This window comes from Electrophorus electricus, unplaced genomic scaffold (assembly GCF_041902795.1).
Source record: "Electrophorus electricus isolate QZ-2024a unplaced genomic scaffold, ASM4190279v1 Scaffold47, whole genome shotgun sequence".
Classification (NCBI taxonomy): domain Eukaryota; kingdom Metazoa; phylum Chordata; class Actinopteri; order Gymnotiformes; family Gymnotidae; genus Electrophorus; species Electrophorus electricus.
Genome location: NW_027658765.1, coordinates 489,484 through 502,539, shown reverse-complemented (window position 1 = coordinate 502,539; position 13,056 = coordinate 489,484). Strand labels below are relative to the sequence as shown.

General features: G+C 38.7%; 1 protein-coding gene across 1 annotated transcript; it reads left to right on the top strand.

The window, feature by feature from the left end:
• The first annotated feature begins 5,249 nt into the window (after positions 1–5,249).
• LOC118240812 (protein NDRG1-like) lies at positions 5,250–9,422 on the top strand. The gene is made up of 13 exons (XM_035523056.2): positions 5,250–5,352; positions 5,464–5,584; positions 6,022–6,084; positions 6,198–6,258; positions 6,612–6,698; positions 7,207–7,263; positions 7,808–7,911; positions 8,017–8,067; positions 8,168–8,219; positions 8,345–8,392; positions 8,569–8,604; positions 8,693–8,744; positions 8,977–9,422. Exons 1-13 carry the CDS (start codon positions 5,289–5,291, stop codon positions 9,090–9,092), a joined length of 912 nt encoding a protein of 303 aa, XP_035378949.2. The 5' UTR covers positions 5,250–5,288; the 3' UTR covers positions 9,093–9,422.
• Positions 9,423–13,056: the final 3,634 nt, after the last annotated feature.

Genomic DNA, 13,056 nt, shown 5'->3' with positions numbered 1-13,056 from the left:
AAAAGTTTGATCATTTTAACTGAATCTATATTTTATGGAATGGTGTAATTAACCTTCATTATAAACTTTCCTTAGTCGTCATGGCCTGTCCCTGCCAGAATATTTACTATCAGATTTTCCCTGTGTCCAAAGTGATATCATGGCAGGAATTTTCCCAAGTGTTTACATTAAAGGAATCTGACTATACTGATTACTCTTTGCCAGCTAACAGCAAATAAAAGATGCTGGATTTTGGATTATGTGAGTATATAACACGTGACTGTGTTTGTGTCAGAGAAGGGAGAGGAGAGGCTTTGTCTCCAGCCTCCCGCTGCTTGCCGCTGTTCAGCTTCTCACTCCTGAGATCCTTCTCGTTCTCCTTCTCCCCATTGCGTCCCACTCCGCCAATGCTGCTGCAACTTCAACTGCTGACAAAGTGCACCAGCTCAAAGCGTGGTCTAGAGCCAAATTTCAACACGGGCATCTTCCTCATTGGCTCATCTCCTCAGAGGGGCAACACATGCACAGTTTCAGCTCCTATCGATGCCTACGTAGAACCTTATAAAATCAAACTGACAATGACAAGGAAACCATATTTTCAACACCTCCAGCACAAGTAGTAGTTTTTAGCAATGCACTACTTTTAGTGGTTGTTGAGCATCTGGAAAGAATGCAAGTCACCAGGGTAACATCATCAAGAAGCCCTTTTAGACTTACTTCCATCAGATGAATTCGGCCTCTTTTTTGCTTCAGTATTTGGGACTAATTCGTAGGAGGGCATTTTGCCAACATGAATCCCCTCTGCCATGTCATGCACTCTCTGCATCAGTTGTGGGCCATACCTGCTAGACCAAACATTTACATTCTGAATACTTTGGCTCAAGTTGTTAAAATCTTAGTATAAAAATCAACACTTTTATCTGTATCTTAATTTCAGGCTGATTTAACAAGTAGATAAGCTAACGTAGTGAGCGGTTGTCTTGGCTTGTCCTAATGGCAGTCAGGGGCCAAAACACTTACTGTAACACTTTATACTTATAACACACTTTCCTTAACTATTACAGATGCCGTTTAACAATGTTCTATTTTTAAAATATGGAAACAGCAACTCAGCACATAAGGCGTTAGACCATACCTGCATGCTAAGAACACATGGTTCACTCAGACCATCGATAGAGACAACAGCTGATCTAAGTCTCTTGCTTCGTAATTTTCAACGTGCTTGTTTATGAATAACTTTCGAGCTAACCACTGCTTATCACTTTCAAAGTGTTGTCAGAATTTATTGATATGAAAGGCTCTCGTCATGCTGATAATTGTCTGGTAGGACCAACTGACAACGTTATTGCCCCGACATACGCCCGGTGAGAAAAGCATTGTGGGAATTTCAAATATGGCCTGTGCAATGCTCGGTTTGCCTGCTAGTGCCTGATCTTCGAGCAGGGAACCTCCAGCTTTGGTCACGTTCTGCCCAGAAATCTATCCGCTTCAAGATTGGTCTAATGGGCCAGTCATTGCTCATCCTCCGCCGCTCTTGTTCAGTCGGCAGAGGGTGGATTTTCATCCAGCTCTGTCTCTGTCCCATTGTCAAATGCGCTAACATTTGCTGAACTTGAATCTTTTTAATTCTATGGCAGGGGTAACATTCCAGAACTGTTGTCAGTGTAGATCATTTGAATAAATGACTGTTCTGTTTGCCTGCTACGAGCTGCCATAGCTGCAGGTGTTTGGTGACTAGACCAGTCAGCATGCAGGAGTCTGCCTATGTTCAGTTAGAACAGGCATCAGTAAGACAAGACTCGCTGTACTCACTCATTATCTTAATACTGTTCATTAAATTAAGTCAGCGGTTTATATTGAGTTTACGTCATTTGGTACGACGACTCTACAGTCTTGAATTGATTTATGCAGTGTAATATGGATATAAATGTTAAAATGTTCTATTACAGAACACGACACCTGTTGCGTTTTATATTGGTAAATATCTGATATGACCGCTGTAACATAAAGTTGCGGTTATAAGTACGTGAAACATTTTGATCAACTGAAATGTAGATGTATGTACATGCAATATATTTGTGATTATGTAAATCAAACAGCTATTCTTATTCTTATGGCTAGCTAAATTGATTGCAATTTCGTCGTCTTCAAGGCATGGCATGGTGTTTATTCATTCTTTGGCATACAAAATGACACCTTTTCACGTTTTGGAACTACAAATATGGCGGCCTTTTTTCTTTAGCGTTTTAATGACGTAAAAGCAGAGTCTCACCGTAAAGTCGGGCAGGAGGATCTGGACTCATTTATTTCTTCGTATCTTCCGCCATCTAGCGGTCAATAACGGGTAGTCTTGAACTGATTTCTATCGCGTAATACTTCGGATATAAATGTTTAAATTTCCTGTTGCAGAACAGACAAAGTATAGTCAACCAGTTCTAACCTTTTGATAAAAACTTGAACTTCAAAGTAGGTGAATCTATTTCCTTAAACCAATCAGATCACAGTTCATTTACATAACATCAATGCTTTGAGTGCTTTAGATATGAGAACATCACAGTGATCTTTCTGCTCACACATCAGTCAGTCTATAATTCTGTATTATGTGTTTCTATAGCTTCCAACTTTCATGAGTTCCTTGAATCTGTGGAGAAAAGTGCAGACCAATGTAGTTTCTTATTTGTGAACATTTATACATTTATTGTAATTTATTTATCATTTAAATGTTTTAATTCTTTTAATTTATAGACATAAGGATACAGAAAACAGTTCATATATGTATAGTACATCAATCAATGTATAACACTTTTAGTACTTAGTATATGAATCAATGTATAATATTTGGACTGCTTTAACACCAGTACAAAAGTTTAATATAATAAAGAAATAATGCACTGTGATTACGTGTGGCGGCACGAGTGCCGTAGGGCGAGGGGCAGGACGCACAGACTCCACTGACTGGGACGAACATTTATTAACATAAATGACAGCGGCACTCATGTATTAGAAACAATAAACATGGACCTGAAACAAATGAAGTTAAACAAACATAATACACAAGAATACATCTAACATAAACACGTTACATTCAGACATTACACCGACAATGACCAACACCCTGTACACTTTAACACGGGTTTATATACATTGAGACGAACAAGGTGCAGGTGTGGTTGCAAACACAGCCCTCCCACTGAACGTGGCAGGCCAAACCACATGACTCGGGGGAGGCTAACATTCCATGACATTATGCTTCATCTTGTAAAAGCTTTACATGACTGAGAATTTCAGCTTTTTCAGAGGACCTATTTAATTCTTTCTTACATTGTACTTCTTTCCATTCCTAGTCTAATCTTGAAATAAATTTAATTTTAATGGAAGTCTTCATAATGTGTGTTTCAGGTTATGCAAATACTTTGGGAGTTGTTTAAATCAGTCAATCTACTGAATTCCCCACCAACAACAGTATGAATAATTAATTGTCATTTACATTTATAACTTTTAACATACTAGTAGCATGTGAGTTTCATGAATTTGTACTTCATTAACTATTTGTATCACATTATTTACATTACTGTTGTAATAGTAATAGTAAAAATTCAATGGTAATAGGGCACATTGATTTGACACAGTTCAATGGCATTAAACTGCTATTAAATGAGTTCCAGTGAAGTAACTTGCTACTTGAGTATTCTTGTAACAGATACTTTCTTACTTTTACTTAAGTAATAATTTAAATGACTACTTTTACTTCTACTTCAGTAGTTATTATTTTAAAGTAACAGTAATTTTACTTGATGACAGTTTTGCCTACTCTACCGACCTCTCTCTGTATTACAGTTAATGTCTTGATCTTTATCAAAAACCCATGTAGTGCCTGCATGGAGGGATTTCGTGTTGTATTGGAAAACTGTAATAAATGTCTATATAACTGTACCCATCTTTCAGCTACGTACTCAGCTGCCACTAAAAATAGGGATTTCACATATTTTTTAAACTTTTGACTTATTTTCCCAATGACCAAAATGTCAGCGCAACCCTGTAGTAACATCACAATGTCTATGACGTCACAATGGCTACGACATCACTACATCTATTTTAAAGGTGAGCGCAAGCATCTATATGTTATTTCACTTGACACACTTCAGCAGTTCAAAGGTTGGGAGACAATAGGGTGAATTAAACCTAACCATAGGTGGTGGATTACTACTGAATTTTACAGAACAAGGTACAGTGGAATCTTTAGTCTCTTAGGGATCATTTTGATGCATTTCAAACAGAGAAGGTCTGTCAGAAAAACAGCTGTAACATCCAAAACATACTTCATCAAGCATTAAAAAGTGGCATGGTGTTCTTGTCATATAGATTTTAGGGAATCTGTCATTAAACTGCTCAAAAGTATTTTAGTGATGTCATAATATTACTATTACAGGAGAGCTGCAAATATTCTAAATTGGAACTGCACAGCCTAATATCCAAATAAGTCTGTACTGAATCTCTGTGACCAAAAGGAAACGACCCTTACAGTGGCACCAGCAATGCAGACGGTATTCAGACAGGGAATCGATTTAGCGAGGAATATTTGCTCGTCAACTTTTGGGATAATGGCAAAAAGGGTAGGTTGGGCAAATGTTTTAAAAAGAGAATACTTGTTTAATACTACCTTACAACCAAGTTTTATCTAACTTTGTACTGAGAATTTTTGCTTCTTAACCCCCAGGCCCTCTATAACCCTCTATTGGAGGATGATGAAGAAACATCTGATGATGCCTTTTGTATGGACCCGTTGTGTCCGGTAAAATAAGGCTGTATTTTCAGACATTGAGTACTGTTAATAGAATAAAGTCTATGGGATGGATCTTTTCACATCCAGAATGAAATGTTACCACTCCAAAATCTATTTTTCTCTGTGTTTTGTCTGAAGGATTTTAAGGGGGCATTTTGGGGTCAAGTTGTGGTAAGTAGCACTACCTTTTCACAGATGTTTCAATAGGCTAAAGCTTTTACCCATAAAGCATGTTTTCAAGCACTGTCATGTGTCTTCTGAGTCAAACATGATCTTTTGTAAACAAATTAACTTGGTTAATGATAAATAATAAATAAATGATTGACATTCCTCATGATAAGAGGCTCATTCCACAGAAGTAGTTCTAAGTGTGACAGAGTAATGTCCTGACACACAAAACCACTGCAGTGGAATCAGACCTCTTTTTAGAGGTTTTTCTTATACATCTAGACCTAGACCTTTATACTCCACCTGGGTCTTATAGGAGGACAATGTGGAGACCCCTTTTGGCACTGTATGCTGCACCATGGCAGGTATCCCCAGGGATAACCGACCGGTCATCCTCACCTACCATGACATCGGAATGAACCGTAAGACTCTGATACTGTTGCTTGTGGCACGTAGCTGATTGCTCTAAAGTCTAAAACTTAGCATAAGCGTCATTTATTGTGTTGTAATGACCCTGGAACGCATGTCTGCAGACAAAACTTGCTTCGACGTTCTTTTCTATGATGAGGACATGCAGGAAATCATGCGACACTTTGCCGTGTGTCAGGTCAACGCTCCTGGGCAACATGAGGGTGCCAGCACCTTCCCTGCAGGGTGAGCGTGAGTGCACCATATGCCACAATGTTCTTTCAGGGGCTGAAAGACATTCCAAGGTTAAATCTAATCTAAAATGTGACCTTCAGCTACCCCATACAATTTTTTCCAGAATGTATATTTATCAGAACGTACTCCATAGCCCTCCGTCTGCCCTCAGACCACTCCTTCCTGGCAGTCAGACAGGACGACTCTATGCCATGGTGTTGGTGCCCACCTAAACTAACATCTGGAGGCCCTGACTGTCAGCATGTCTAGCTGGCACCGGCTTGTCATGCACCAGGGTTTCTTTCATGAACTTTTTTCTTAGCGTTCATATGCTACATTGATGGCTGTGGCTCCCAGTACATCATAGCTAGGTTTAGCAGGTTCAAATCCTGAAGAATCAGTGGCGTCCCTTAGAATTATAACTCACTCAGTGCAATTTTTTCCTGTAGATTCACATATCCCTCAATGGACAAGCTCTCCGAGACCCTCCCAATTGTGCTCAAGCATTTTAAGTGAGTGAACCAGATTAGCCATTTACTCTGAGATTAAACTGTCAATCCTTGTTCTAATCTGAAACCTTGCGCTTTAATGGTTTAAAGTTATGTACATTTTTTTCTCTCCACAGAATTAAGAGTGTTATTGGAATGGGTGTTGGAGCAGGAGCAAACATCCTCACACGGTTCGCTGTGAGTTGTAGCACTGTCTTTCTTCCCAATAGATTTTAACACAATGATCAAACAAGGATTACTCCTTGGTGAAATTCTTGCTTTGTAACAAAGTGTTGATACTTGCAGCATAATCCTAATCATTACACTGTCAAGCTAGCTAGACATCAACTCTCCAGAATACTGACACTTCACTATTGTTCCTCTGCTTGCACATGTAAACAAACCTTTTTCTAAGTGCAATGTAAAGTGCAAGAATGCCAAATATGGAGACTCTTAATTGCTCATTTAACTACAACAGTTTGACATATAGTAAGTAATTTTGCCCTGAAGGTTCATCTCCCTTTGACTGCTCATGCATAAATGTCTTGCAGTTGAAGTACCCAGACTTGGTTGAGGGCCTTGTCCTGATGAACATTAATGCTCAGGCAGAGGGCTGGGCAGACCGGGCAGCATCCAAGGTATCACAGTCTAATGCAATAGTAATTATCATTCTGTTAACACCCTGCTTAAACATCACGATCCCTGTATCTCTACAATTATGTCGTTTAGCTGGTCCCACCTAGCGTCCATGTCTATGGTTTCCCTGTCTCATGTCTTTTGTTTTGCTTTACTTCCTTGTTGTGGTTCCGTTGCTTAGTTTCATTTTCTTTGCTCCTTATTATTTGCACCTGTCTTGTTTAACTCTTATTACTTCATGTATTTAAACCGTCTTGTTCCCTGTGTCTTGGCTGTTCACTGAATCCATATAACTTTCAATGTGATAACAAATAGTTCTCAGCATATTACTCTTAGTTTTCTGCAGTTTCCAGTTAACCTTTCATGCCAATCATATGGTGACAATCGACCCTATATTTTTATTCTTTTGGGATCCTTAGAAAAGTGTCAAGCCTCTTTTAATAAAGTAATGTATTTGATCAAAGCTTATGTGTACTCCAGCCACTAAAGATCAACCCACACTTTCCACAGATTTCCAGCTGGGCCCTTGGTCCCCCCAGTGTTGTCATCTCCCACCTGTTCGGTCAGGTACGAAATAACGCCTAAAATGAAATGTATATTGTATGTATTATTGAGCAGTACTTGTCAACCCAGTCCTTGTGATACATCTGACATCCCACATTTTCCCTCTATCCCAGCTCCTGACAACATCATCCTAGCTCCTAAACCAAGCCATTAGGAAAATGAACACCTGGTACAGGTGTACTGGGCTGGGTTAGAATAAACATGTGGGCCATTTCATGTGTACTGTGGACTGGGTCACTAAACACTGAACTAGAATATTTAAAAGTTAAATGCCTTATTACTAAAGATGAGTGTTCCAAATGAGCTGTCCTGAATTTAGACTGTGTCCTTTTCGTAACTAAAGAACCAGATGCCTACATTATTGTCCATCAAAAGGTCAACAATGTTTTTTTTTTTTACATATTCTTTTTATTATACATTTCTGTCTCGAGTGCCTGTGCAGACTGTGCATATAGAGGAAGAGACATTTAATTTCATATTCACATCAAGTTTTGATGTTTTGTGACTGATTGCGTCTTGGACTGACTCCTTTATGGCACCGTGGCAGGAGGAGATTAAGAAGAAGGCAGAATTTGTAAAGACCTTCCATCACAACATCAGCAAAAGGATTAACCAGACCAACCTTCTGCATTTTATGAAGTCCTACAACAGGTATGACTGACATCTGCATTCTATGGAATCTTCTGAGCTCTCTGCTTCTAGACTTGTTTGTCATATGAACAGCTCCCAGTCTTATTAGATCTGATCAATTTTCAGCCGAAGTAAACTGAACATTAAGAGAACTTCTCTGGGTAGAAAGACTCTAAAGTAAGTGAGAAACTGTTTCTCTTTTATCCTTATTCCATGTTATTTTTTGATGTAAAATGCCCCTGTGCCACCACATGGCTGAAAGGTTTTGTTGCTGTAGGTGTCACACTCTTCTGGTGGTAGGAGATGACTCTCCTGTGGTGGATGCTGTGGTATGTACAGCTTGTTTTACATGCAGAAGTTTAAAAACAACATTCAAAATCCAACCCAGCATTCAAATCAAACTTCTATATGTACCTGGGAGCCTGCGTGCAAATGTTTGTGTTTTCTGTCGTAGGTTGACTGCAATTCCAAAATGAATCCCTCAAAGACAACCCTCCTCAAAGTTAGTGACCTTCAAACCTCAGCAAAGCAATACTTAAAATGTTATGTTTTGCTTTTTTTATTTGACTCTCATTATAAATGCAGAAGTCATTATATGTCACTGGGGGCTTATAAATCATGAACGTTGTGATGAACTTGTGGTGAATAACATTGTCCTTCATGTTGTCCCTCATGAAGATGGCTGACTGTGGAGGTCTACCACAGCTTGATCAGGTCTGTCGTTACCCATTAAAATAATGCTCTTGCATTCAAACTGAGTGATGCACTGTGTAATCTATTGTGTCCTGTTCTTACCTTATAGCCTGGCAAGCTGGCAGAAGCCTTGAAATACTTCATTCAAGGACTGGGCTACAGTAAGTAAATACTGTAAACACACTGTCAAAAGGTCGAAATTAAAAATCGTTCAGCCTCTGCGCAATGTAAAACCCATAAATCCAGTTTAGAAAAGTTCATTACTGCCTGTTGTAGACCTTCAGGCTTTCACAACTATCTTTAAGTTATGCATGCTTTCTAAATGGTGCAGTTAAGTAGGGACCTTGAGCTATATTACTTCACCTTGTCCTTCTGCTTATCTGCCTCTGACAGTGTCTTCTGCAGGCATGACACACCTGTCTCATTGGCACCCCGCCTTCTCCACCAGAATGGCATTCTTCCACCCCTGGGCCATCACTTCCATGGAGAGCACCTCCAAGCAACGCTGAAGATGAGGCTCTCCTACCCGCTGCTCCATCCCAGTGTTGTCATGCTCAGTTCGGCTCCATTTCAAATAAAAAATACTCTAAATTGAGGGACCATTGATGTGTTGGTGTTAGTGTTTGTGTGTCATTGTCCCAGTGGACTAATTTAGACTTGCACAAAAGGAAAAAAAAAAACCTAAACGATAAAAAGCTGTTTAAAATGTTTATACTTATCAGGCTCAGTGTTGTACCTTTATTTAGTAGCCATAAAAAAGTTGATGTATAGTACATCAATCAATGTATAACACTTTTAGTACTTAGTATATGAATCAATGTATAATATTTGGACTGCTTTAACACCAGTACAAAAGTTTAATATAATAAAGAAATAATGCACTGTGATTACTTGTGGCGGCCCGAGTGTCGTAGGGCGAGGGGCAGGACGCACAGACTCCACCGACTGGGACGAACATTTATTAACATAAATGACAGCGGCACTCACGTATTAGAAACAATAAACATGGACCTGAAACAAATGAAGTTAAACAAACATGATACACAAGAATACATCTAACATAAACACGTTACATTCAGACATTACACCGACAATGACCAACACCCTGTACACTTTAACACGGGTTTATATACATTGAGACGAACAAGGTGCAGGTGTGGTTACAAACACAGCCCTCCCACTGAACGTGGCAGGCCAAACCACATGACTCAGGGGAGGCTAACATTCTGTGACATTATGCTTCATCTTGTAAAAGCTTTACATGACTGACAATTTCAGCTTTTTCAGAGGACCTATTTAATTCTTTCTTACATTGTACTTCTTTCCATTCCTAGTCTAATCTTGAAATAAATTCAACTTAATTTTAATGGAAGTCTTCATAATGTGTGTTTCAGGTTATGCAAATACTTTGGGAGTAGTTTAAATCAGTCAATCTACTGAATTCCCCACCAACAACAGTATGAATAATTAATTGTCATTTACATTTATAACTTTTAACATACGAGCAGCATGTGAATTTCATGAATTTGTACTTCATTAACTATTTGTATCACATTGTTTACATTACTGTTGTAATAGTAATAGTAAAAATTCAATGGTAATAGGGCACATTGATTTGACACAGTTCAATGGCATTAAGTACCCAATGCTCTGCTTTGAAGAAGAATAAGTACAACATTGAATTATTTTACTGCACTTGTACTGCATATTTTCAATGTATTTACATCATTTTAGAGAATGCAATATTAAGGAATAAATAAATAAATAAAGTTTATTTACCTACTATTGTTCTTACGTCCACTGAAGTCCAAAATAATCTTTAAGGCTCTAGGTTCCTTAATAGCAAATATATTTCTGTGGTATTCTGATTTATTTTCTACTTGAAAGACAGGGAATATTCTGATGTCTTTATTAGTAACTTTAATGCACCTAATGCACCCTTTTGGGGCACCCTAAAACTCTGACTAGTATTACGTGAGTAATCGCTCTAGAGCAGGGAATTGAAGATAACAGGATAATTGAGGAAAAAAGGGGAACATTTTTTTTTTTCTAAAATGAATGATGTCGCCAGCGATATGAAGCCCACCCAGCCTCTTTCACTATTTGGTAACTATAGGCCACCACGGCCCTACTCAGAATTTATTAAGGAATTTTCAGATTTCCTTTCTAATCTAGCCACTTTTGTAGAAAGAGCCATTTTTTTTTATGATTTCAATATTCACCTTGATAATGCCCAAGACCCTTTGAGATTGGCCTTTAGCTGTATATCAGAATCAGTTGGTTTCATCCAATGTATAAGAGAACCCACACACTCTGATGGACATGCACTTGACTTACTATTGACGTACGGTGGACACGGAGAACATAGTCAGACTACCCCAGTCGGATGCCATCTCAGACCATTCCTTAATTTCATTTGAACTACATACAAGCCACAATATAATAACCTCGCCTCGCTATCATAGCAGACGCACGATCACATCAGCCACCGCATCCCCTGTAGATTCACACACTGTTCTTTATAAAGGCATCTCTCACAGTTTAGTTACATGTAACATTTTAGCTTTTAAGCATGTAGCTACCTTTCCATATCCTTTTCTAACCTTTAACGGGAGATGTTTCTAGCATCACCTTTGACCACATTTCCATACTTTCAAATGCAATAAATTCTTTACAAGAGGTGGTCCCTGTTATTACTGAGGTAATAACATGCGTGTTTACAGGGAAAAGAGGCCTAACAGTGCATTGGACAGATTAATAACATAAAACATAAGGGAGTTTAGAGATTCTGTGTCCTTTCAGAATGACTTGTATACAGGGCTTCAGGCTTCAGTAAAGGATCCTGCGTAGGCTTTTGGTGGACCTCAGGGTAAGATATATGAACTCTCCACCAGGCTCAGGACCATATAGAAAAACAATCTTCTTTAGGACAAGGCTAATACAAATCTTCTCTTGGAATGTAGTGGTAATGGCTTCCAACTGGTGTGGGTATTGAATAACAGTTTGCATATATTGACTACTGTGTGGTTCAGATGTAATGGTGGTGAATGCAAACACTAATATGTAAAGGAAGGTGGGGTGAATACATAATCACTTCTGAAAAGTGTATAAAAATATCGGTTCTATGTTTGACAGTTAGACCTTCACGAAGGGTGCCTCAATAATGCTTGTTAAGGTTAACCGGCAATAAAGGATGGGACCAGCTCTTCTCTTTAACTAATTCTGAAGGCTGACTGTTCATGTTATGTTTGAATGTTTAACTTTAAAAGTAACTGACTGGGTATTTAGGAACAACATTACTTTCCAAACTTCATTACTACTTTTCATCCCTTCTCATACCTTTCGGTTTCTACCTTTTATCATCTTTGTTAGCTGCACAGCAGGGGCAGGATATTGGTGGAATCCTGCAAGGCATTCCAGCACTCTCTTGCAAAACTATTAAAACTGTTTTTTGCCATATCCATATAAGATATCTCAAATGTGTATAGAATGTAGGTAAGCAATTCTGCTTCCTCCATGGTGCAAATTTGGTATAGATTGAATAACCCTATTTATAATCTTCAGTAGCATATAAGAAATCCAGATCCTCAAATAGCCACATTAGAAATTGTAATTTGGTACAATTTTAAATGCTTGTCTATCACAGGGTAGACTTAGATTGAGACACCATGTTTGACAATTGTATTCGAAACCACCATACCTAGTAAAATTTACTGGGCTCAACCAACCCTTGTAATTGCACATCTTCCTACATCTCACAAGGGACAACTTTCTGGAGGGACATTACTTCACATAATGTCATTCCTTTAATCTAGCATCTTAAACACTGATGATGGGTTTACTCCAGCTACACAAGCTAATGCTAACACTTGCTAATGTCTTCTTTTCTCAGGCCTGATGTACTTCCTCCTTTCTAACAAAAGGCTGTTTAATCCTGTCAATGATTTGTGATACCCAGTTTGTTTTCTTTGTATCATCATTTTAAAATCAAGTGAAAATCTAAGACTTACATTAGTACACTTACATTGCTTTAGGTAGTTTGGTTAATCAGCCTTGGTTACTACCAAAGAGCTGCACATATGTAATCATGATGTCAGGACATCTCAAGGATTACACTATGAACCGGATGGACAAGTTGACTTGTGGAATTGATCACCTGCAAGTGAATATTACAGTAAACCTGGACTGCATGGATAGCCGTTTGTGCTCTTCAGGACTATGACATCAGCCCCAGCCTGAAGACCAAGGGGGGGAAATTTAGGTACCATGCCAATCCAGCAGATAGCAGCACCATCATCACCGCATTGAGCAAACTTGCATCAAATGGAAGAAAGAGGGTGTGCCTAAAAGCAGGTGGAATTCAGGTGTCTTAAATACCCTGATCAACAGACCTTTACACTCTCTCTGGTTTTTCCTCCATCAAGGTTAGACCTAAAAGAGGGGCTTTGTCATCTCTCTCTCAGATACTTTCTT

Bases quoted from the DNA above. Each gene is read 5' to 3' on its own strand.
- LOC118240812 (XM_035523056.2), top strand. From the start codon at position 5,289: ATGGCAGGTATCCCCAGGGATAACCGACCGGTCATCCTCACCTACCAT. The intron at 8,068-8,167 runs GTAAGTGAGAAA...TTGTTGCTGTAG, and splicing joins CTGGGTAGAAAGACTCTAAA to GTGTCACACTCTTCTGGTGG. The intron at 8,605-8,692 runs GTCTGTCGTTAC...CTTACCTTATAG, and splicing joins GTCTACCACAGCTTGATCAG to CCTGGCAAGCTGGCAGAAGC.